Below are 24,924 nucleotides of genomic sequence, written 5' to 3'. Positions count from 1 at the left end.
ACTCATCTCACTCGGATCTCAGATTCCGTGTGGGTAAAATCAGAAAACCGAGCGAGCTATCGGTGCTGAAGCTGGACATCCTGCAGAGAGGAGTGTGCGGACGGCTGCTCAGAAACCGCCTCTCAGCCTGGAGGGCAGCCTTCGTGCTCTTCTGCCGCCCACTGTCCGCTCTGTGCTTACACCATGTGAGCTTGTGCCCCTTGACGAGCCCTCCCACCTCTAACACTCTGAGGACCCTGGGGCTCGTCCCCCACGTGATTGAGAAGCAGAGAGTAAGAGAGACAGAAGCTCCCCCCAGGGCCACACTGTGCCTTTTCTATCTGCCCTCAGTCCCAGCACAGGGCCCTCGGCACCACTGACATTCTGGGGTCAGATGCTTCTTTGTTGTGGGGCTCTCCTGTGCATTGTAAGATGTTTAGCAGCATCCTGACCTCTGCTTATCAGATACCTGCAGCATCTCCAGACAATGTCCGTAGGTCCTGTTGGGGGCAAATGTGCTCCCTGTTAAGACCCACTGCCCTAAAAGGACAGATGAAGAGTTTTCTGTAGAGAATATGAGGAAAGAGAAGATAAGTCATTCATTTCCCCAAGAGAGAAAAAGAAAAGAGCATGAGGCCAGTGGGGAGAAGCAGAGGAAAGGGAGGTGGGATCCTCCCTACCCCACCCCACCCAGTGACTTAAACACTGTTGAAGACCTTTCTCTCTCTGCCACGGAAGGGCCACAGGGATGCCCTTTTTCAGTGTTATAGGTTGAATTGCATTCTCCCCTCCCCCTAAAAGGTGCTGAAGACCGAACCCCCGGTACCTGTGAATGTGACCTTATATGAAACAGGGTCTTTGCAGATGTAATCAAGCTGGGAGGAGGGCATCAGGTTGGGCCCCAACCCATACAACTGGTGTCTTTATCAGAAGGGGGAATTTGGACCCAGAAACACACATACCAGGAAGTTCACGTGATGAACACCATCTCCCAGCCCAGGAATGCCCAAGGCCACTGGAAGTGAGGAAGGAGGCGTGGAACAGGTCCTCCTCCCAGTGCTCAGAAGGAACCAGCCCTGCCAACACCTTGATCTTGGTCTTCTAGCACCAGAACTGTGAGACAATACCTCTCTGTCATTTTACGTCACCCAGCCTGTGGGACTTGGTTACAATAGCCCCCCAAACCAGGAGCAAGAAGGACCACTAGGCCAGGGAGGCAGAGAGATGCAGGGACCTGGCTTGTGACCCCATCATCTAAATCAGAGACAAATGCTCCTGGGACCCAAACTCACCGCATAGAGACAGCCTACAGGACAGACGAGTGGAAACACATCACATCTCTAAAATGAAACACTTTGCGCCAATCACTAGAAGTTGTAAAACTGCCCCGTACATGCTACCTACATCCATCATAAATTCATCTTTAGTTTCTGTTATCATATCACTGTCTCTGGGGACCCTTGTCTTGTCATCATTTGCCCTTTATAATTTATTCATCTTGTTCTTGCCTGCATCCTTTCTACTTATCATTCATCTTTACAGTTACACATAAAATTAGACGGATCCTTTCCAGTGGGGCCGTCAGGAGGGAGACGGGCCTCACCAGGGAAGTCCCAGGTGAGCTGGTGGAGGTCCCATGAGAGCCCCCTCTGGGTGTCGAGGCAGAGGTGAGTGGGGAGAAGTCAGAGGGATGGTGTGCAGGAGAGGCCAGTGAGAAGGATAAAGGGGAAAGGAGGGGAAGTGAGAGGGAAGAAGAAGAGGAAGGTGCCCAGAAGGGACAGAAAAGAGGAGGAAACAGGCACAAAGAGAAAGATGACGATGGGACTCAAGGAAACAAACACGGGAGGAAGGGGGAGCAAGGAGCACACCCCGAGTCAGCGGCTCCAGAAATCCAGTTGAGTCTTTCCCTCTTTTAATTTTCTGTTTTAACATCTCTCCTGGTAAACTCAAAGAAGGTCACATTGACTGTCCATGGAGACGACGGGTCCTGAGCAGAGGGAACCCGAATGGGGAGGTGTTATGGCAGCGATGGTGCTTGTCGACCAGGCTGAACTGGGGCTGGGGTGTGGGTGGGGGGTGGCCACGAGGAGTGTGCGGGCTTGCTCTGTATTCCCAGGTGCTGGAGTCAGGGCACAAAAGCCAATCTTTAACTAGTGAATTGGAACTTTAATGTTTACCAAGCAGATACAGCTCCCACTCGCCCCCACCCCCTCTTCTCCCTGTTCCAGGCTCCTGCTAACTGGACCACCTCTTCCCCTTGTCTGCTGCTAGCGGAGCAAAGAGCTGGTCACCGCTGCCCATGGAGCCTGGTTCCCTGATCAGAGGCTCTTCCCAGAGGGCCTGCAATCCCACCTTTGGAAACATATGGACTCTTCCTGGGAGACAATTCCCAGCGAAGTCCCAAAGGCAGGGGGAGCTGGAATTGAGCAGCACGGTCCTATTTTAGGAACAGAATTCTTCTGAGAGGCCTCCTGTGCCTACTCAGGCCCCAGGGAGCCTTCCAAGTGGACCTCTCCTGCCCAGCTCACAGCTCCTGGCCTGTCATGGGTACCTTATCTTCTAGGCTGATTCTCAGACCACTGCTCTCATCTGACACCCCCACCTTCCTTCCAACTTTCTAGTCCCACCATGCCCAGATCCTGAACACACTTTTGAGCAACTCCTGATAACTTCCCTGGTGGCTCAGATGGTAAAAAATCTGCCTGCAGCGCAGGAGACCTGGGTTTAAGCCGTGGCTTGGGAAGATCCCCTGGAGAAGGAAATGGCTACCCAATCCAATATTCTGGCTTGGAGAATTCCATAGAGAGAGGAGCCTGGTGGGCTATAGTCCATGGGGTTGCAAAGAATCAGACATGACTGAGGGACTAACACTGACCCTATAGTTTTCCAGGTCCCCTCTAAAGCAACTGGTGGCCCTAGAAAGGAGAGGTAGATATCCTGGGTTTTGGTAGCAGAGCTGGTGATGGTACTTTCTTGGCCATTTATTGACTGTGTGACCTTGGGCAAACTGCTTAATCTCTCCAGTCCGGGGTCTGCTCATGTATGGGGGATACTCATGACATCTTCCCCATAGGGTGTCTGTGAAGATAAAATGGGGGTAATGGAGGTAACCTGCTTGCATCATGCCTGTCAGATAGTAAATGCTTAATAAGTATTAACTGTTATCATTGAGCTATTTTCTACTCTACCCACTTTATGATAGCGTGCTGTCTTGTATCACTGATGTATGTGTGACTTCTGTCTCCAACTTGATGGACAGCTCCAAGAGAGGTGGGAATGCAATTTTCTTATCTCCTGTCTGCCTGGATGCCTAGCACAGTGCTCTGCACACACACAGGAAAGTCTTGTTGATAGTTTGAGAAGCCATGTTGATGGTTAGCCTATAAATGATGAACACACATTGGGGATGGAAGAAGGTGGGCTGAAGAGGGCAAGGGGTCAGGAGAGAGAGTGAAGTTGAGAGTGTGAGGGAGAGATGGAGAGTTTCAGAAAAGCGGAATCACTTCCTGGATGCTGGCAGAAGACCCTGCTCGAAGGGACCCTGATGAGGCTTTGTGGCCCAGTAATCTCATTTTACTGAAGGCATGCCAAATTAAGAAACAATAATCCATTTGTAACACTGGTCCAGGGCGGACTCCATCAGCCACCCCAGAGGCCTTGGGTAGGCTGGTTCCCAGGGATACTGACCTCTGACTTGTACAAACAGCCACTGTGACGTGGTTTCTGAGCTTCCACTGATCCTAACAGAAATGTCAGCTCCTCTTCCCAGTCCTCACATGAGGACACGTGGGAGGGGTGTCTCTAGCTCTGTCTCTGTGGTTTGGTTATTGTTTTCGGTGGTGGAGGTGTGCGTGTGTGTGCCCACAGATGACAACCAAGGTGGTGTTCCCTGCTGTCAACAGGATACCAGCCCTGCAACTTGCTGGGAAGCAGAATGGGCTGCCGGTCCCATCTCCTCCCCTCTGCCTCTCTCCAGTGAGAAAGTGGAGGACTGATTTTAATTGATTGATTTTAATGGATTTTGAAGTCTGGAAAAGCGCCTAAATTGCTGAGGTTACCAGTTTCCAGGTTCTTTTTCTTGTTTTTTTTTTTTTTTTTTTCAATTTTCTTCTCCTTCATCAGACAAGGAGTGCACTCACCAGGGCACCTCGGGTGGTGACCCCAGACAAGAAGAGGCCTCTCTCCACTCCCTAACCAAGCAGCCAGTCAGCCTGCCTCAGCTGGTGGCAACACCCATTATATGGTCGGGTGGGAGCACTTTGCTTGGTCCTGTCCCAGCATTTGCCAGCGGCTTACTTTCTCTGATCTCAATAATGACACCAAGTCCTGCTTTCTGGAATCCAAATGACTCGGCTTTAAAATCTGGTCACTTTGTTTTTCATTAATCTCCATGTGAGTTTGTGCACGGACAATGTGCCCTGGGAAGTTTGAGCTGCAATCCTGTCTTTTCTTCCCATCCCTCCCGCTGTGGGCTGTGCCTGCCCTGAGAATTGTGATGGAGTCTTTGAGGCCTCACGTCTCCCAGTCTCCCTGTGAGGCCTCTGAAGAAAGGACAGCCTTCCATGCACCGCCAGGGGACTCTGAGCTATGTTTTAGTTCCATTGTTGGCCTCTCTCCTCACCCCTCCCACCTCCCAACACACATTCACTTTTTTTTTCCTTTCTTCCAAACTTGCCCAACTTCTCTTTGTGGTTTCAGAAAAATGCCACTGGATCTCCCAGTATGAAGGATTAGCACAGATTATGGGGAACAGTGTTAATTATCGGTGGAAGGGGGGCAGGCGCGTTGCTCCAATGTGCTGCTGATTTCCCCTGGGCCTTTCTGTCTGGTAATAAGCCTTCTTTAATCTGGCAGGCCCCTTGGTGAAATCAGCACCACGGACAGTGGTATTGATTGCTTCTGAGAAACCATCACAGCTGCTCAACCAAATTACCTTTGATATGTGACCTTTAATGTAATTACTGCAACATCAAAGTATTTCTATAAATTATTAAAGAACTAATACACTCCATCATTTAGCTATTCTATTATATGTAAAATAAACAACCACAAGTTAATGTTAGATCCTGAACAATCCACACTTGCTACTGAAATTCTCCCAGTTCCCAGCCTCTCCCCCTTCAAAACCCCAAGCCTCCCCCTCCCAGCTTCTCTTTCTGTTTCCCCATCTAATTCCAGGCTTTTAGCCATCACGAAACTCCCCAGCAATCTCTCTCAAGCTGATGAAGGGCCTCCCATAACAATGTGGTATTTTCTATTCCATTTGGGTGGCTCTGAAATATCTATCACAATCTCCCCCAAAACAAAGTACCATAAACACTTTATTAATCAGCACAAGCCTTTCTCAGAAGCCTTTGATTATCTTACAATATGGCTTTATGCCTCACACATAACATGGGGCGATGTGGAGCATATTTCTGCCATCTTACAGAGGGCACCCAGAAAGTAATTACTATAATATATGTGCATGTAGCCGCGCCACTAAAAAACCAACCGGGGAACGACCACCGTGCCAGAGCGGGGCTCCACACAAAAACCTGAGCGGTGCACGATTTCCATATATTTGCATCCGCGGGTGTGTTATTAAGATGACTCAGCCCCGTGCTTTGCAATCACAAATAACAAACACAGTACAAAGGCTGTCTTAATGGAAGGAAGGCCCTCCCCACCCCTAAACGGGTAAAGAAGGCTCTCTGATGCAAAGGAAGCCAGCCCCCGACCCGGATTGGGCTTTCTCTCTGTCTACTGGTTAACCTTTCCCGCTGCGGGGCAGAAATGGAAACGTGTGTTTACATACGGTTTGCTTGGTAAGAATGTAAACATGCATGTGTAAATATTGGTGAGCATACATATAGAACACACGTGCGTCCCTGCAGTGTCCATTGTATAAGCTTAAACAAGGTACATCTTAAAATTCTTTATGCCCACAAACGCTCACATCTTTCCATTTATCTTTAGATACTCGGCGAGCCGTATATCTCCCCCCACTCCCGCCCCCGCCCCCATCTCTCTGAACCCACAGGAGAGACCGCGCAGACCCTTGACCCGGTCTACACTTCTTATTTTATGGTGATGAACTAGCCTCGATAATAGCCATGGCTGATATCACACCCAGTTAGGGGGGCCATAAATAATTCTCTTCTCCCCCGCACAGAAGCTATAAACCAGGGCTGAGGCGCGATAGTTTATCAAAGACGAGGGCTGGCTCCTTAAATAAACCGCGGTGATCTCACTCGCGGCGCCGCGCCCGGGCGGGTAGGCGCTCCCTCCCGCCCCGGCCCGGCCCCCACCCCAGGAACCGCGAGTGTCCGACGGAGATCGGCGGGTGTTCGCGCGGCTCCGCCACCGGCTGCCCCGCCGAGCGGGCCCGGCACACCCTGCGTCTCCACCCCGGGCCGCCAGCGCCGGCAGCGCGCGGAGCCGAAACCCGATCGGCGGCGCCCGGGAGCGCCAGGGGAGAAGCCGCGCCCCGGCTTCGCGGCCGCGGCCAAGTTCGTCCCCCCGCCCGGGGTTCCGTCGGGCCTGGACGGCCGGGTGCGCGGGCCGCCAGGCGAGGTCCGGGCTCGGCGCCCACGCGCCCGTGTCGCAGCCCTGCGCCTGGCGGCCGCAGGGGGCCCGCAGGGCGGCGCGCCAGATCCGGGGCGAAGGCCTTCGCTCCCCGCGCCGGCCGCGCCGCCGCCCGGCCTCCCGAAGTCGCCCCCTGTCGGCGCGCCCGTCGCTCGCGCCTCGCCGGGCGCCACTTACCCCGGGCAGAGTCTTCTGCTCGTGCAGCGCGCTCTGGGCCTTCAGCGCTGACTCACGCTCGCAGTAGGTGAGGAAGGCGCAGCCTGGGGAGGGAAGCAAGCGCCGAGAAGGGTCAGTGGGGGCGCCCCCGGCCGCCCACGCGCCCGCCCGCCCGTCTCCAGCCCCTCCCCGCTCTCCGTCCCTCTCCCCACCTCTCTTCTCTCTCCCGTGCGCTCTACTCGAGCTTTCTTGCCTCCCCGTTTTCCCCTGTGTCTGCTTTTCGTCCCTCTCGTTCGCTGCTTTTCTCTTTCGCTCCTTGGGCGAAGTCTCCCCACTCAGCATTCCCCCCCTGCCACGCCCCCTGTCCCCGCGGGTCCCTTACGGACCCAGCGCCCCGGGGGGGGGCCTGCCTGCCTCCATCTGGGTGCTCTGCTATTTCAGCTCCAGCCCCATGCCTCCCAGAAAGGGGCAGCTTCTACCCCGCACCCCCAGCACCTCTGGTCACTGTTGATCATGAACTCCTCCTGTTCTGGCCCCCTGAGGAGTGATGAGGCAGGGACCCTCCAGGCCTTTCAAATCAAGGCTCCATCTGTAAGGAGGACCCCAGGCCAGGCTGTTCATAACGAAGTGAATGGGGCTGTCCGTGTGTCTGCCACCCCAGTCGGTTGTTGCATCTGCAGTGCTCTCTTCACACCCCTCCTGGAGGGCTTGGAGACCAGACCCCCCTGTCTCTAATTCCCTGGGGGACTGCAGCAGCGCCCTGCCCTGCCTCAGTCTCCCCTCATGTGAACAGAGGGGGTTGACTGAAGGGTCTGCAAAGTCCCGTTGAGTTTTCCCCTTGCATGATTCTGACAGCGCCTTACCAGGAAATCTAGATTTTACAGAGCACCATGCCTTACTCAAGGGGTGACTTTTTAATGCTGGTCCTTCAGGCCCAGCGACAAGGCAAAGAGAATGCCTGTGGATGGGAGAGTCTTTGGGGAGTTCCCTCAAATTTCTCAGTGTCAAGGCTTCTTCCTGTGCCCGCAGACGTGGCTGAGGGTGTCTTAGGGCACCTAGGGTCTTAGGGAAGGTCAAAAAGTCAACTTCAGCCAACAGCAGGCTTGAATTTCATGGGGTACAGAGGCCTCAAACTTTCCAAAGTCGCTGGCGGCCCCAGAGAAGGCACCCTGCAGACTGGCCACCGTCTCTGTTTCACTCTCTTCTTTCTTTCCCATACTTCACTCTCTTCCCCATGATCTGACCTCCCAACCATCTGAGTTCACCACTGTCCCCACCTTTCCTTTGCTCTCACAGTCTTCTCACACTCTCTGCATTTTCACATCTCCCAATCCCATCCATCTTTCAAGAGTCTGGTCAAGGTCCACCTCCTCCAGGCAGCCACCTTGACTGGTCCAGTCCAGTTTAAATCAGCCTCCCTTCTTAACTGCCCACAGCTTAAGACGGTGGTCAGTCTCATGGCCATTTATCAATTATTTCCTGAGTGTCCCTGTGCCAATTTCTGTGGCATGTCCAGCAGCCCAGGCTCTCTTGTAGGAGGCTTGTAGGAGCCTCAGGGCATAAAGTGTTCCCAGCGTCCTCTGCAGTTCCTGACTTCTCTATCATCCAGTAAAAACCTCATTTCCCAGGTGGTGCTAGTGGTAAAGAACCCGCCTGCCAATGTAGGAGATGCAAGAGACGTGGGTTCGAGCCCTGGGTCGGGAAGATCTTCTGGAGAAGGAAATGACAACCCACTCCAGTATTCTTGCCTGGGAAATCCCATGGACAGAGGAGCCTGGTGGGCTATAGTCCATGGGGTCGCAAAGAGTCAGACACAACTGGAGTGACTTCACACATGGGTATCCTCCTCTTCCATTTCAAAAACTGGTCCTGCCTCCCTTCCCTCCTAGCTTCAGAGAAGAGATGGAAGGAACTGTATGTGTGAGGGAGACACAGAGATGGGGAGAAGAAAGCGGGGAGACAGATCTCTGCACTCCCAGGGGCTCTCCGCCTTCCCATCCTCCTCCTCCTGTCTGTCTGGGGCTGGGAGGAGCTGTGAGTACCACGGAGCCTCTGTCCACTGCATCTCATCCCTCCCCAGCCAGACTCTGGTTCACCCCTCCTCCCCGCTCCCCGTTCCTGTCCCAGTCGGCAGACGGTTATTGATGGAGACACATGGGGACTGAAATGAATAGCGGTCAGAGGCCCCCGTGACGTCGGCCCTTGTGCTGTTGCCTGCCTCTCCCGGGGCCTCTTTCCTCTTGTCCCCTCGCTGGCCTTGTCCTCCGCCCGTGCCTGCCTGCAGCCGGGAGGCGGCCACTGTCTCGCTGCAAGCCGGCAAGCCAGCTCAGGACAAGGTCAGGGGCAGGTTTGGAGGAGGAGGAGGGAGGCAGGAGAGGAAAGGGAGGAGGGGGAAGGAGAGGAAATGGCCACATTGTGTGTGTGGCCCAGGGTGACAAGGAAAGGCTTCCAGAAAGAAAAAAGAAAAAAAAAAAAAGAATCTGTTGCTCTTGTCCAGCTTCCAGGAATTTTTGCAGGTTTTTTTTTTTTTTAGAGAGAGAGCTCACTGCTCTGTTGTGAAGCAGAATCTGTAAGGGACCCTCAGGTCCTGCGTGACCTCCCCTGTCGTCTCTACCTCCTGACTTCACCTTCTCCCCTTTCCCCTCTGCTTACTCGCCCGTCTTTCTCCTGCCTCTCCGCCCTGCCAGGCGCACTGTGCCCCCGGACCTTTGCACCAGTGGTTCCTTCTGCCCAGAAGGAGCCCGTCTGCTGTCTGGATGGCCGTCTCCTTCCTTCCCCTCGGGTTTCGCTCACATGTGACCTCTTCAAGGATGTCTCTCCTGACAGCCTCACAGAATGCAGCACCCCTCACCCCCAGGACACATACTTGCTCCTGACCCCTGTTGGCGCTTCTCTTTGGCAGCCCTCACCCCGAAATATTAATATTGTTTGTTTGCTCCTTGATTAGTGTCTCCCCGGCTCAGATGAGGTCAGAACCTGATTGTTCTGATCCTGCTTGGTTCTCAGTTCCCAGAAAGGGGCCAGGAGCTCAGTGCACGTCTGTTGAGAGCATTGAATCCTGAACACCTCGGCTACTTTGGGGGTGCTAGAGGGTGGGGGGACTTGGGAGTGGTGCCGGGAGCTGATCAAGGCCCTGAAGACCTAGAGCCAAAATCGACTTCCATAACGGGGGCGGAGGGGGTGGGGGGTCAGAGGTTGCATGTGAGAGCTGATGGGTGGCCTGGGCAGGAAGACTTATTCCCAAGGCCTCCTTGAGCCCATCTGCTCAGGCCCTTGACAGCGTGGTTATCATCATGGTCCTGCTCTCATCCCCAGCAGATCATCCGCTGACAAGGCTGATGTGCATAGACAGAAGCTGTGCCCGGCTAGGGCTCACTTACTGGTTCCTCTCTCTTGAGTCCCAGTTGTCTTCTCTCTAACTCCCTTCAGAGGCTGGTGGAGAGAACTACTAAACAACAAGCGAGCGTTAACAACCTCTGCAGAGCTCTCTGATCGCAGAGTGCAGTGTCAACACAGTCACTCTGGCAGATGGGAGCCGGGACTCAGAGAGGCAGAGTCCCTCCTGGCCCTCTGAACCTCCATGAGGATGGACCAGTCTTACAGGGGGCCAATTGGTGCCCACCCACCCAGCCTGCTCAAACCGTCTCTTCGGCCAGCCAGCTGCCACGTCTGATAGTCTCCTCTTGGGAGAACCGTCTCACTACAGCTCTATAAAAAACTCAGAGATGGACATGCAGGTATTAATTGCTGGCTGCAGGTGCTTGAAGGGACCACGTCGGCTCCCTTGCTAGGGGCAGAACCTCAGGAGTGGCCGCTCGGTGGAGATGGGGCTTCAGGAGGGGAGTCTGCCTTCGCAGGTTGCTGCAGAGTGCAGTGGGCCTGGGTAGGGGTCAAAGTGGGGGCCCACGGTGGCCGGGGGAGAGGGCGGTCCCAAGCCATCCCCCTGGACATTCGCTGAACCAACTGTGACTTCCTGTCCTCATCACCGCTTCTCCCAGGAAATTGAGGAGGGGACTCCAAGCTGTGAGGGGAGTCACTAAATCTCCCAGACTTGCCTCCTGTAAGAATCCAAGGTATCCCCAGAGACGCGCCCTGTGAAACCCCTTGGGAATGCTCAGTCTAGTTGGGAAATGGGGTTCTTTCAGGGAAACAGCCTCCTTCTGATCCAAGACTGGTGGGTGGAGGGGAGAGTGAGGCTTGTACCAGGCTCTGCACCTCAAGGCTGAGAAGGTCTGACGATGGACAGTCCCCCACTGCGGATGGGGCTGGTGGCACAGACATCTCTCCTTGCCTTCAGGCCCAACACTTCCCTTCCCAAGCCTGACCCTGCCTGTATCCTTGTGCTCACAGCAGAGGGAACAATGGATCCCCCGTGGTTGTTTGGAGAAACAATAAAATTGAAAACCGTCTAAAGATTTCTCAGTGCCATAATGCTTTTATGTTTAAACTATGGAATACTCTACAACAGTCAATAAGACGAAATGGATCTAAATGTCCAGTGTGGAAAGGCGCGTTGTCAGATGGGAGAAGCAAGTTGCACAGTAGCGGACGCCACGTGTGTACACCAGAGACATCTCCACGACTCCCACACACTCCCAAATCTGTGCCTATACCATAGCACAAGGCCTGCGAGAACTCCCGCCAAGTTGAAAACAGGGACGAAGCGGGTAGTGGGGTGTCTCTCATGACTTCAACGTTTTTTGTTTTGTTTGACACATTTAGACCCAGAAAGTATTCATAATGTCACTTATATAATTAACTTTATAGAAAATAAACTTTGCTAAAGAGGAAGATGGAGTGCAAAGGAGGTGGGTAGAAATGGGTGAGCCAGACAGGATGCAGGACCTGTTCTGAGGAGATGGACAAATTTCTCTGGATGTTAGTCTCCTGGCAGGTTCTTCATGGGGACATTATTTTGGTGGGTCCTGCGATGGCCCTGGGTCAAAGCCTCCTCTCAGCTCTGGGACTCAAAGCAGATTCTCTCCGCCCAGCAAGCTGTGTGTGGTATGCGTTTGGGTCCTGTGGCCCCCAAGTCCCAGAAGGTATCTGGGCTGGGGTGAGGATAGACTCCATGCTAGAACGTAGAGGCCTCCCTCCCCCCATACCTGTCCTGCTTTCCAGTTTATCTGAGACCCAACCCGATGTGTGGTGCTGATGGTGGGATCTGAGGTGAAAAGTTGCGGGAGTGACTCAGAACCTCTGGGTGAGGTCTGACCTCCTCACCCCTCAGCCCCCATCTTCTCCATCCCCCAGTGTTCGATGTTTGTCCCAGCTCCAGCTCATCACCTGACTCTCCCACCCTTCAGGATCAGCATTTTCCAGCCACCGCCTCCTGAACATGGGAGTGAGCGGAATAGAACTGCAGCCTAGCGGGGCGGGAGCAGCCTTGGGAATTCATCAGGGTGGGCCTGGGGGCAGGCAAATGTCACACTTGCAGAAAAGTCACGCCCAGGGCTGCCATCCGCTGCTGATTGCCTGGCCCTGGCCCCCCTGAGACCTGCCTCTCCTCTGCTGCTCCCGGTTCTACCCCGTGTGTGCTGGACGTGGGTCCCCCCTCACATTTCCTCATGCGGCCTTCTGACCTTTTCCCTCTCACCGTCCTTACTTGCTCGTCCTTCTGTCTAGCAGCCTCCTGTCCCCTATCTTTGAAGAGACTGTCAACTCCGTGATGGGCAGAGACAGCCTCTTCTACAGGGATGCTGAGCCTCTAGCCTGAAGAGAACTGAGAAGGGTGGGGGTACACGACTGAGGGTTCGGGGCTCTGCAGAGAGAGAGAGCAGGAAGCACTGAGGGCGGAGAAGGAGAAGGGTGTGGCCCCCGGGGAGGAGTGGGCGTTGGCGGCTCAGGAGGGTGGCAGACGCTGGCGCCAGTGGGGCAGCCGGCGCTGACAGAGCAAGGGCGCAGCTGATTCCTGAGAAGCTGGGCGGGGTTGGGGGGGGGGGGCGGGCTTTGGGCAAGGGGGGGGTCCTCTCCCACGTGAGGGAAAAACACAGCGCTGCAGAATTAATTGCACGGAGATGGCAGTCATTTACAAAGCCCCCGTGTGCGGGGATAAAAGGCCTTGTCATTGTGAAGTGAAGGAAGTACAATTTCCTGCCCAAATCCGAACAGGGCTGAAGCCTGCCTGGGGTGTAATCACTGCGGAAGGGCACACTCCCGAGGCGCACCTCCTCCCACCCCAGCCGGGCCTTGGCTTCCTACTAATTGAATTACAGAATTAGCCAGAGGAAGGTGGCCCTGGAATAGGAAGATCTGGACTTTAATAAAACATCAGATCCTCAGGTCTTGCACGTGGCTGGCCTGGAGGAAGCGAGCGGAAGCTGGCTGTGGGAGGGGCCAGGGACCAGGATGGGCCAGGCAGACCCAAGGGTCAAGGAGGGGCTTCCTGTTCGGAGTGATTTTTCTCTGCCCGGAATCTCCACGCATCCACCTGCCGTGGTGCCTGAAACTCCACCCTCAGAGCATCCTTCCTTGGTGATTCTCCTCCCAGCGTTGTTCACAAAACAGACGTGCCCCGCCCCCCCCGCCCCCCCCCCCCACCCCGAAACGAAATCGAGGCAGACTGTCTGGGGGTGGACAGAGCAAGGGGGAGAGGGAATGTCTTCCAGCTTCCCTGGAAAGAGGGTTACTGGCGTTCTGGGAGCAGGTCTGTCCCTCCATCCAGTCCCTGCGCCCCCTGCTCTGGGTGGGCAAGAACTGCCTCCCGCGTACCTCCTGGGTCAGATGCCCCCTTCGCGCGTGTGGGACAGCCACCTGCAGGGCCAGTCCTCACATACACACTCTGCCCCTGGGAATGTCCCCCAGCTCTGGTCCTGCCCCAGGTCTGCACCTTCTTCAAGACCCACCGCTTGTGTCCTGAGAGCCTACCTCCGCCTCCTGCCCCCACCTTCTGTGGATTCCTCTGCGACTGCACCCTTGACCACTGCTCATGGCGTGCCCCAAGGGTGAGCCTCGTCTGCCCCTCTAATCTGTGGGCGCCTTGAGAGTCTGTGAGCTCCTGGTAACAGGCAGAGAAAGAAACCATGGGGCTGACCCTGCCACAGTCTCTGCCTCTATTTCCCAGTGCCCAGCCACAGGCTGGCTCCTTCTGCCATCTCCCCAGGACCTGGCCTGTCCATTCCAGTTTCCTCAAGTCATTCCATCTGGACCTTGCTCCCTCCCTCCCCCTTCCCCTGGGGAATTCTGATGTTCTCTTCTCTCCATAAGAGAGGGATGATGACCGTCCACCCACATCATGACTCTCTTGCCTCTCCACCTCTATCGGGGAAACCTGAGCCTTAGAACCGCACCCTTACCCCTGCTGCCTCCTCCATGTCTCCCTCCTTTGGAGCTCACTAGTCCTTCTAGGAGTGACTAAGCCTCCCCTCCTCCAGGAAGCCTTCCTTGACTACACCAACACCTCTTAAAGCCCTTAGCAGCGGCTCCTCTCATTTGGCAGTTAGGAGACACATCTTTGTCTCTCTCACATTTATGTGTGTCCGTCCATGGGGAAATAGCGTGCTCTAGGAGCTGCTGACTCCAGTGTCCCCTTCTCCCTGCAGTGACAGACATCACTGAATGACGTGGTTACTAAACCCCACTGTAGGCCTGGCTGGGTGAGACTGGGGAGATGGCTGACTGCAGGAGAAACTGTGTGGAACGGGTCTTAGATGGGACTCTCCCCCAACCCGCTAGCTTGGACACCCCCGGCAATGGCAGGAACCATCCATCTTCCTCCGAGGAGGCCTGGGGGGTGGGGACGATGGGGCGACCGGCAGGCGGGGGAGGTGGATGGTGCCCTCAGCCAGTGAGTCAGGGGTAGCCTGCTCCCTTCTGCAGGGCCCTCCAGCACTGAAACCCCAACCAAGGCCCACAGCCTACTTCCGGGCTCAGCACTGCCCTCCTGCATCTACTCTCTTTTTACACTAGAAACTGCAGAGGAGTTTGAACTCAGATGAGTTCCGAGTTCAAGCGTTTCTCAGAGCTAAGCGGGTGGTGTGACGTGAGGGACTGGGCCTGGCTCACCATGACTGTCTCAGCCCTTCTGCCCTCTGCGGCCGCAAGGTGCACGTGAGCATGGGGCTGTGGGACCTCCCCCGACCTAGACTGGGGAGCACCAGGGGATGGGACCAGCCCTCTTTCTCTTCTTGGGGGCACTGGGCCAGGCCCAGTGAGTTCAGACCCAAGGACCTAACTGGCTGTGGACCTTGGAGGATGAAGGCCCAGCGGGCAGGCCTTTGCCAAGTGCCTGTCCCTGCCAGTAACCCTTGTTTACGCTCTCAGCGCCGGGGAATTGCATGTCTGGTGTCTGCTGCAACATCTTTATGGCTCTGTGAAAAAGGACAAGGAGAGGACATGACGTATTGATGGCCTCTCCCCTTTCTCAGCAAAGAGTTCTCGGTCTGTGGCTGGAGTTGATGGGTCCGCGAGGCTCAGGGGTTGGGGACTGGCCCAGGGAAGATGTCCGTCAGCCTTTCTAAGGCCCAGCCCTTGAGTCAAGTCCAACCTGCTTCATGAAACGTGCTCTGGGTTTTGCTCCCACAGTCGAAGGGCTGCCCCTGTGCCCCTGCTCTGGGCTGGCAATGCCCGGTGGGCCCAGGATGCACCAATTTCCCCTTTGGTCTTGCAGGGAGTTTTTAACTCTCTGCCCTGCTGTCATGCCTGTGAGCGCGTGCTTCTTACACCTCAGAGCAGTCTGGGGTTTTATCAGCGTCTGACAAGTGGGGGGAGCCTGTGTGACCCCTCCAGTGATGGGACAGAGACCTGGCTTGAGGCTCAGATCCTGCCTTTCCCTCCTGAGCCCCTGGGCAGGGTGTCAGGAAGTGTGAGTGGGGACCCTGGGGGCCCTGATGCAAGATGTCCTCCCCTCCATGGCTGGGATTTGGGATAAGGGGCTCAGGGATAATGTCTTTCTCTTCCTCTAAGGACCCAGGGAGAGATGGCTGTGCTCTCTGGGGGTTCCCTGGACTGCCGACCCCCGACCTCCCTCTACCCACCGAGTGCCGTCTCCAATGTCAGAGTCAGGTGGTGGGCACCTCCACAGACAGCTCTATCTGAGCATCAAGGCTGGATCTGAGATGCACATGGGGTATCCGTTCCTCCCCCAAACACCAAGATAGAGCTGAGAAACTGAACTCTGCCCACTTCTAATGAACCTGGCTTAGATCTTTCCGCTCTTGAATTTTCTCAGTTCAGGGTGGCCCTGCTGAGAAGCCAGGTGGGACCTGTGGGAAGCCACACTGCTCTCTGAGCCCCACGTGGCGGGGGCCTCATTGCCGTGACCCCACCAGTCGCTAAGCATGCGGAGGAGGGCCCTTGCGAAAGCGAGTCCGTCTGACTGCTCTGAGAGGCAGGCCTGGCCTCCCCTCGTCCTCTGCCTGCCTCTCTCCACGCCTGCCTGCCTTTGGGTGCCTCTCCTTCCTCGCCTGTTTGGCCGGAAACGCAGAGCCTTGATGGCTGACTTTGGCCATGCTGCTGACCTACGGGACTCCCCAGGGTGCGGGGATGACACGGTGCTGAACTGAGCCCCCAGCGTCCCCAGTATTTTCTGGGCATGTGCAAGTTCTGTGCCCGCAGAGGAGCCAGGTGAATGCTTTTTGAGCTGCATAGAACTCCCCTTGTTGGAGCTTTACCTGGTTTTTGGATAGGATAAATGGCGGGGTGTGTGTGGGGGTCACTTCCTCCATAGGATCCCTTTCCACATGCAGAGGAATCCCTCCTTGGCGTGACCTCAAAGCCCCGGGCCCCCAACCCACCCCAGACAGCTCTCTACCCCCATGGTGTCCTGTGGGGCAGGGTCAACCTCTCTGACTCCTCTCTTCTCTGAAGGAGAGGCCATCAGACTCGACAGGCAGGGGGCTGACGAGCCCCTTGGTCCCCTCATGGGTTACCCTGACCACGCTCCCCGCAGCGGGTGACCGTGTCAACCCAGGCCTTTGTCCCTGCTCCTCCCTGCACCCCCGGACAGCCTTCCCTGCTCTTGGGTCCCCTTCCAGACCCGCCGGCCATCAGAACCCTCCACAGCCTCCCTGCAACGGGCCCTTTCACATCCAAGTGTCTGAAGCGTGAAAGCAAGAGTGAGGCTGAACAGCTTTCCGCTGTTCTCATCTGGGGGAACTCCGTCTCCCCAGCTAGACTGCGGCTCCTGGGGCTGTGTCTCTCCCACTGTACCCGTGACAAGCCCTGGGATGCAGGCCTCACCAGAGCAGCTGAACTGTTCAGAGTTGTGGGGTGGGGGGAGGGTGCGCCACCATGCTTTGATAGCAAATGGGCACCCAGCATCCACTGGTGAGGTGAATTAATCTCACCTCTTCTCTCCGGCTCCTTCCTAACAGGCCCTAATTTACTTAAAGAACAACAACAAAAAAATAGAAGCACACCAACCAAGAAATTCCAACCTCAGCATCCAAGACAGGCTATTCTGAAAAGACCAATAGCCAAGAGTCCTATATTAACACGATCAATGTTTGGAAAATGTGATTTTCTTTTTAAAAGCAGAAAAACAATCTCACCCAGTGCAGGCAGGCCATGGTCCAGCTCTCGGTGGAGGATGCTATTCCCTCATAATCCTGGTCACTTAAGCCACTCTTCTAGCTGGGCTTTGGGCCTCACCCAACATCAATAAGATAGGCTCAGGCACAGGCATTTAGCAATATTTAACCTGACGGCTGTGGCCAGGAAGTAGTCAGCAAATGTGACGGGGATGCTTGCTTCAGTGTGTGAACATCAAGGCTGGGATGACCCCCACCCCACACGCCCACAGAATCCACTAAGAAAGAAGATTGAACTAACTAATCAGTTCACTGGTACTCAAGACTCAACAAACCCTGTGACTGGGATCGGGGTACTATCCTCTGTGGATAGAGCAAAAGTTGCTTCACACCTCATTCATTCATTCCGTCCATGACCATTTATGGATAGACCATCATTTGCCAAATGATGAAAGACATACTCCCTTCCCTCGTTTTCTCCTTTCTTTTCCCTTTCTCCCTTCCTCCCTTTCTTCCTTGTTTCTCTCTTTCTTTCCTGCTTTAAAGGACATGCCAGGTAAACACACTTGCAAGGCCAGGTGGCATGCCTGCAATAAGAATACCCACTCGACCAAGGTTTGTGTAGGGCTCAGCAGCGGCACAAATGATAACAGCAAACACTTGGTGATTTGGGGTTGTATGTTGGGCATTGTTCTGAGTGCTTTACATGCACTGTCTCATTTAATACAGTAACTATATACTGTAATACAATTCTCCCCATCTTACAGATGAGGAAACTGAGGCACCCAAAGATGAAAGACTTGCCCAAGGTCTTGTGGCCAGGTCCGCGGTGGAGCTGGGTTGTGAGCTGGGCGGGCTACCTGTTGCATCTGTGACCTTAGCCGTGGGCTCTGACCCTCGTGTAGGGGAACACTGCAAGGCCTCCTGCGTCTTGAACCCAGAGTGACCTCCAGGAAAGGATATGCTAGGAAAGAGCTCTGTGTGGTGGTCTTAGCAGTAAAGAACCCGCCTGCAAATGCAGGAGACATGAGAGACATGAGTTTGATCCCTGGGTTGGGAAGATCCCCTGGAGGAGGAAATGGCAATCCACTCCAGTATGCTTCCCTGGAGAATCCCATGCAGAGAGGAGCCTGGAGGGCCACAGTCCATGGGGTCACGCAGAGTCGGACACGACTGAAGCAGCTTAGCACACATGTGCAAAGGTGAGGATGTGTGGGCAGAGGTGTGGGTCTGGGGCCTCTGGAGTTGTTTAGAAGACTGGAGGGTAGGGCTTTTAGAGCCTCTGAGGGTAAGGCCCCTTCAGAGCTCCTCCAGACACCTTCCCAGCACGTTTCCTTGGCTTTCCCCCTTGTCCATTCTTCCTTTCCTTTCCTCTTCTCTTTCCTTTTCCCTTCCTTCCTTCCTTCCCTTGCTTCTTTCTCCCCACCCTCTCTCCCCCGACCGCCAGCATCCACCCTCCCTCCTTCCTTCCTTCGTTTTCTGGCCTCCCAACTGGGACACCTTATTCTCTCCTGCCCATCTATTCAATTCCCACCCTGACTCCTCCACGATATGCCATTTTTTTCCATCTCAAAACAGCGGTCACATCTGACCCCCGGGTTTGCCTCTGGGAAAACCATTTAACCCCTGTGGCCTGATGGCTTCCATCAGCAGGATGTCTGAATCCTGGGAGAGGGCTGAGGATCTGGTTCCAACAGTAGCCTCTGTCTTGTTCTAGAAGCCCCCTGGGATCGGGCAGTTCATGTAGCCCCCCGGGCCTCAGGTTCCCTCCCTGGGAAGTGGGGACGATGACGCTTATCTGCCGGGGTCATGGGTGTCCAGCAGAGTGCCTGGCAAACAATTAATGGGGAGGATTACTATTGCTGCCATTTTCAGGAGCAGCAGTTGTGATGTGATGCTAAAGATTCCCCATGGTGTGAAAAATAGCTTTGGCATTTATACTGTCTGCTGGTGTCTGCTGGCTTTGCGTGGGACCTGTGCGTCCCCCGCGTAGACACTCACAGGGACTGGGGACCCCACGTGTGCTTCCGGCCCCTGCACAGGCCGGCTCGCCGGGGGCAGGGTGACTGATGGCTGGCATTGACAGTCTGGGATGTGAGTGTGTTTTGTTTACCTCATGGATCTAATATGCTAATGACAGGGAGGCAGTAATGAGCTGGCAGGGACCTGGGTGACAAAGAGCTGGCTTCATGCTTCCCCGAAGAGGCACCTCTGTGTCAACTGTTTCTTTTGTGAGAGGAATTGTTAAGACCTGGGAATGTGGGCTGGGAGAGTTGGGGAGAAGAAGTCGGGTGGGGGGGGTGTCTCACTCAGAAGTGGTGCAAGACCCGGCAGGTGGGGAGGAGTGGGCACCCCCACTCCCGAGGGTGGGCATGGACTCCTCCACCCTGGTGGGGAGAGGATGGTTGTGGACACATTCGTGTTCCTCACTGAGTTCTCTGAGGGCCCTGTGAGCTCTTCGATGGCAGGGCAGACCTGCCCACCATGGACCCTGGTGAGCCCTGCTCCCGGCAGGTGTAGTGGCAGGAAGCACCAAGTGCCCCGGGTTCATATTAGGATCCTGACCAAAGACAATCTTGCGATAGGTGGACCCCGGCCTCCAGCAAGTCGCCAGCTCTCTCTGACCTCAGTCTGCTTTTCTGTGAAATGGATCTGATATCCCTGCCCATGAGCTGTGTCCCCAGCATTAGCACAGTCCCGGCACAAAGTGGGTTCTGGAGCATGTGATGGATTTGTCAGTAAGTGAATGGGTCCATCCTAAAGGAAATCAGTCCTGAATCCAGTCGATCCTAAAGGAAATCAGTCCTGAATATTCACTGGAAGGATTGATGTTGAAGCTGAAACTCCGATACTTTAAAGGCCACTTGATGCAAAGGGCTGACTCATTGGAAAAGACCCTGATGCTGGGAAAGACTGAAGGGAGGAGGAGAAGGGGACGACAGAGGATGAGATGGTTGGATGGGATCACCGACTCAATGGACATGAGTTTGAGTAAACTCAAGGAGTTGGTGATGGACAGGGAGGCCTGGTGTGCTGCAGTCCATGGGGTTGCAAAGTCGGACATGACTGAGCGACTGAACTGAACTGAACTGAATGGGGGAGGTGAGAGAGGGGGCAGTGTACCCGTTCTTTTACAGGAGAGGAGAGGGACATGTCTGGAGGTCAAGGTGAGGCGCCCATCCCAAGAGCACACAGCTGGTTAGTGAGGGAAACAGCTCAGGCCCGCCGCCCGGCCTCCTGGAGGGTGAGCCTGTGAGAGGGCTGCCCTGGAGGGGTGAGCAGGCCGAGGCTGGGTGCTGGGAGTGAAAGGTCCCAGAGAGAACGTGCAGGGAGCAGACTGTCTGCAGATGCAGGAGTGTTGCCAGGACTTGGCAGCACGTGGAAAGGAACAGGGAGAGAAGACTCATGTGAGCAGGTGGGGACCGACTTCACGCAGCACCGAGCCCCCACCTGTGAGACTAGGGGGTGGCCGACAGGGCCGGGGGAAGGGGAGGTGTGGGCCTGACCCGCTCCTGTGTCCTGGGGGCGGGCACGGTTCTACCTTCTGTTCTCACTGCCCTCAGGAGGGCCTGGGCACGGGAGGACCCCGGGCCGGGGCTCAGTGAGCCATGCCAGGTGGGACCAGCCTGAGGCCTGACCTTATCACCTCCATCACGGGGCTGACTCAGCAGCTGCCATGCCTCAGTCTTTGCACCTTCGGGTTCCCCATTCTCTTGGCTCCCTAGAAATGTCCTTTAGACCTTTGCTTTGTCTTGGCTGAGCTGTCCAAACCCCATAGTCAGGAAGGCCAGCTTGGGGAGCTGAGGCCCAGAAGGAGAGTTGGAGCCTTGGGGTGGTTAAAGGAATGGCTGCTGGGCTGCTCACTTCCTAACCCTCAACCCTTGGCAGTTGTGGCCCCTCTGCCACTGAGCAGGGGACCCTGCCCCTGCGTTACACACCCGGTGAGGGGTGGACACTGGTTTTGCATCAGAATGCTGACCAGCAACCTCTGGATAGGTAAACCCAAGCCTCCAGCAAGTCACCAGCTCTCTCTGGACCTCAGTCTTCTTTGCTGTGCAATGGGTCTGATATCACTGCTCCCAGTGGGCATTGCCTCTTTTCATCTGTGGGTCTGTAGATAGCGGTGGAGATGCATGCTGGGGAATTGGCCTCAGAGGTCCCCAGCAGGGCCATCATGTGGCCCAGAGGTCAGGCTGGTCCATGACTGGGGTGAACGGGGGCAAGGATGCAGATGGAGACCCTGGGTGCAAAGGCCCCACTGTGCAAAGTGTGTAAGGATTCGGTGGGCCCTGGAACTTGGATCAGAGACCAGACAAGGGTGCCAGCCTGCTGGAGACCCCGGCTTCCCTGCCTGTAAGATCCCGGAGGAACTGTAGATTCCTACTGACAGACTTCTAGGAATGAAGTTAGGAGGCCGACTCCAGAGTTCTGGGTGTTAATCCTGCTTCACCCTGTGCCTCCATCACCCTGAAGGCCCAGGTGAGCATGGTTGAGCCCCCAGGTCCTGGCAGACCTCTGGGGCCTGTGGCCCTCAATTTTTTTCCCTAAGTATCCACAGGCACCACCTGCTCTTTGCCCAGGCTGGCCTCGGGAGGGAGGCAAGGACAGCAGAGGAAGATGGGATGCCAGACAGACCCCAGCGACAACACCTAACTTGGGACAGAGGAACACAGAGGAAGCTGAGAAAGGTGGCATGCCGCCCAGTGACCGAGGGACTGCCGCGGACAGCATGGGGGAGCAGGGCGCCCTCGTGGAGGCAGGCGTGCCCCCTTGGGCCTTGACGGAGGGGTGAGGCAGGAGGGGGCATGCCATCCCTAGTGCCGGGAGTGAGTTTGCTCTGAGTGAGGCCCGCGGGGCAGCAGGCACTGGAAGTGAGGTGGTACCCCGTGTCGGGCCGCACGGGGGTAGCCCAGCCTTGCTCTCTCCTCCCTTCCCCTTCTTTCCTTCTCGCTTCATCTCCAGGTGTCTCCCTGCCAAGCTGGGGTAGGAAGCAGGGTGGCCGCATGGGGCCTCGACTTTGCACATCCGCTCCCCCCCACCCGCCCCCCCAACCCCCCGCCGCCTTACAGGGACGAAGGCCACCTCTGCCTCCCACGGCCAGTTCCCCCCTGAACCGTGAGCCGCCGCGGAGCTGGCTGTTTCCGTCCGCTTGTCTATATATAGCGACGGAGATGCACACTCTGGAATTGGATTTGATGTAGCCCTCTGGACTCGAGCTAACTTTTGGGGAGTAGTTTTCTTGGGAGCCTGCCAGTCCAATTCCTCCCTCATGAACACTAATTACTGCACAGACCTTCTCCATGAAATCGGCACTGAAGCCATTTCCATCTAGGCGGCTCTCCAAGACGAAATTTTTCTGCTGGGAACCGACAGCCGCAAATAAACCTACCATCGACTTAGCAACGGAGAGCAGGAGCGGGTGGGAGGCGGGGAGGGAGGAGGGACGCGGGGAGAGCGGGATGGGGGGAGGACTCAGAGGAGAGGGCTCAGCGTCTTTTCTTCCTTCTGTTCTTTATTTTGCAGAAAGGGTGTAATCAGCGCTCAGGAAAGGTGGGACAGGGAGTCTTGGAAGATAGTGCGGTGGCCTGGGAGGAGGGGCTCTTGGCTGTCTGAGCCTGGCCAGGGCCCTCCATCCACTGCTGTGAGAGAGTCCCCCTTCCCAGCCTCTCCAGTGTTTATTCCTGCCTTCACCACCCTAGCCTCCCTGGTACTCCTGCAGGTCTGGCCCATCCCTAGCATCCTCAGTCTCGCCTCACTAAGGACGGCTGCCTGATGAGTTCCACTCATGACCCAGGGCCTGGGTACCATCCTGTCTCTGCCAGGCTGGGCCTCCTTGACCCTGCTAGGCAGCACCAATCCCTCCATTCTGAACTCCAGGGGTTGTGCCAGGCACCCAGCAGTGGGGTCTGTTTTGTTCTCTGCCCCCCTTGAAGTCTGCACATAGATTGCCAAGGAAGGGGTGGGCACTAAAGTTGGGGGGAGTTTACAAGGCCAGGTCCTGCCGGGTGCTTCACCACACCCCTGAGATTAAATGCCTTCTTGATTTTTTCCCCAGGACAAGCCTGAGCTGAGAGAGCTCAGAGAGGATGTTTATGGTCACTTGTTACCGAGGAAGAGGCAGGGCTGGGACTTAACCACACGAGTGCATCCCAAGGCCAGATGCTGCTGTGCCGTCTCTCCTGGCTCCCCTGGCACGGTTCTGGAGGCACTGTCTGCTTCCCGCCCACCTCTGTCAAAGGTCAGCCCAGGACTGTGCACTCAGCACCGGTTCTGAGAGTGCTTGCATCCAAAGGGCAGGAGACCTTTCCCCTGAGGTTTCCCAATGTCTGGGGCAGGCCCAGCGAGCTCTGTGATCACTGGCCATATTTCAGGTTCCAGCACTCCAGCCAATAAAGTCAAGAGAGGCCCCCAGAGCTTGCAGGGATCATGGCACGCTGCACCAGCCCGGCCCTGTCAGCAGAAGCGCTGCTCCTTCCTTTGGCAGAGCCTGTTCTGTGTTCTGTGTTGAGGGGCTGTACCACTGTACCACAATCCTAGTCCATAAGTCACCTCTCCCACATCCCTTAACTTCTGTTTTCTGAGACCCACAGCCCAGGATAAAGCACTCCCCCAAAGTCAGTTATGCCACCAAGGCTTGGTGAATCCCTTCACCTCTCTGGGCCTCAGTTTCTCCATCCATCAAATGGGCACAACAATGCCTTCCTTAGTCCCCTTACCCAGGGCAGCAGTGGGGAGTGGTGTGTGTGACAGGGGCATCACTGGAGATGGCAGTAATGTTACTTGGACATCGGTCATTTCCTTCAAGGCCCCTGTCCCACACACCTGGCTTCATGCTCACCCTGGACCTGCCTGGCCCTGCCCACCCATCCAGGGTAGATGGGTCGCATCAGGGCTCAGCTCTCCTCTCCAGCCGAAGCTGAGAGACTTCCCATGGCGGAGGGGTGGGGGCGGGTGAGGAGGGGAGAAGAGGCCCCAGAAGAGCTCTCTCTTAGGAGAGCCCTGGGCTGGAAATCAAAAAAGTGGGTTGATGCCCGGGGCCTTGCTCATGAGGAGAGCTATGGGGCTGGACCAGGTGACCTCTGTGGCCTTCCCCTTGCGGATGTCGAGTGGGACACCCACGCTGCTTGCTCTGCCACCTTAGCGGTGGTTTAGGGCAGGTTTCTTAGGAACTGCCTCAGTTTCCTCACCTGTACAATGGGTGACTAAGAGCGCTCACCTCTCTGGGCTGCTGAGGGCTAAATGAGGATGCCTGTGCCCGGTGTGGGGTCAGTGTGCTGGGCAGTGTCTGCTCATCTGTAGACCATACAGTCCTGGCCAGTGATGGAGCGTGTCCCGGTGAGCACGGTGCACTCGCTTCCTCGCTTAGTCGTGCAGTTCTGCTTTCATCGTGTGTGTGTGCATGTGCGCGTGTGTGTGCATGCATGTGTGCGCGTGCGCATGCACGTGTGTGCACGCGCGTGTGTGTGCGTGCATGGGCATGTGCACATGTGTGTGTGTGTGTGTGTGTGTGTGTGTGCAAACGTGGACTCCCAGAGGCAGGACCAGAGCATTGCCTGGGAGTGTGGCTGTCACGCAGCATCTACAGAGTGGGTCCCAGCTCCCAGCATCTGGCCAGTGTGAGAGACTCCTCAGAGGACCGACCTGAGCTGCTAAGGAGGCTGGTGACCACCAGGCCTGGGGCCCCCAGGGGCGGTGGTCCTCAGGCTCCAAGGGCCACTGGGCTGAGCCTGCTGAGGTGAGGGAGGGTCTGGGG

The 24,924-nt window shown here is 55.9% G+C and overlaps 1 protein-coding gene across 1 annotated transcript in view; it reads right to left on the bottom strand.

Annotated features, from left to right (window-relative positions):
- The window catches only part of CELF4 (CUGBP Elav-like family member 4), a 312,716-nt gene that overhangs the window by 225,696 nt on the left and 62,096 nt on the right, over positions 1-24,924 (bottom strand). The window contains exon 2 of the mRNA XM_052660301.1: positions 6,724-6,806. Within this exon, the coding sequence (XP_052516261.1) occupies positions 6,724-6,806 (83 nt within the window). The remainder of the gene's footprint in view (positions 1-6,723; positions 6,807-24,924) is intronic.

Source organism: Budorcas taxicolor, chromosome 22, assembly GCF_023091745.1.
Source record: "Budorcas taxicolor isolate Tak-1 chromosome 22, Takin1.1, whole genome shotgun sequence".
Taxonomy (NCBI): Eukaryota; Metazoa; Chordata; class Mammalia; order Artiodactyla; family Bovidae; genus Budorcas; species Budorcas taxicolor.
The sequence above is the reverse complement of the archived record's forward strand: the minus strand, read 5'-3'. Positions and strand labels throughout refer to the sequence as shown.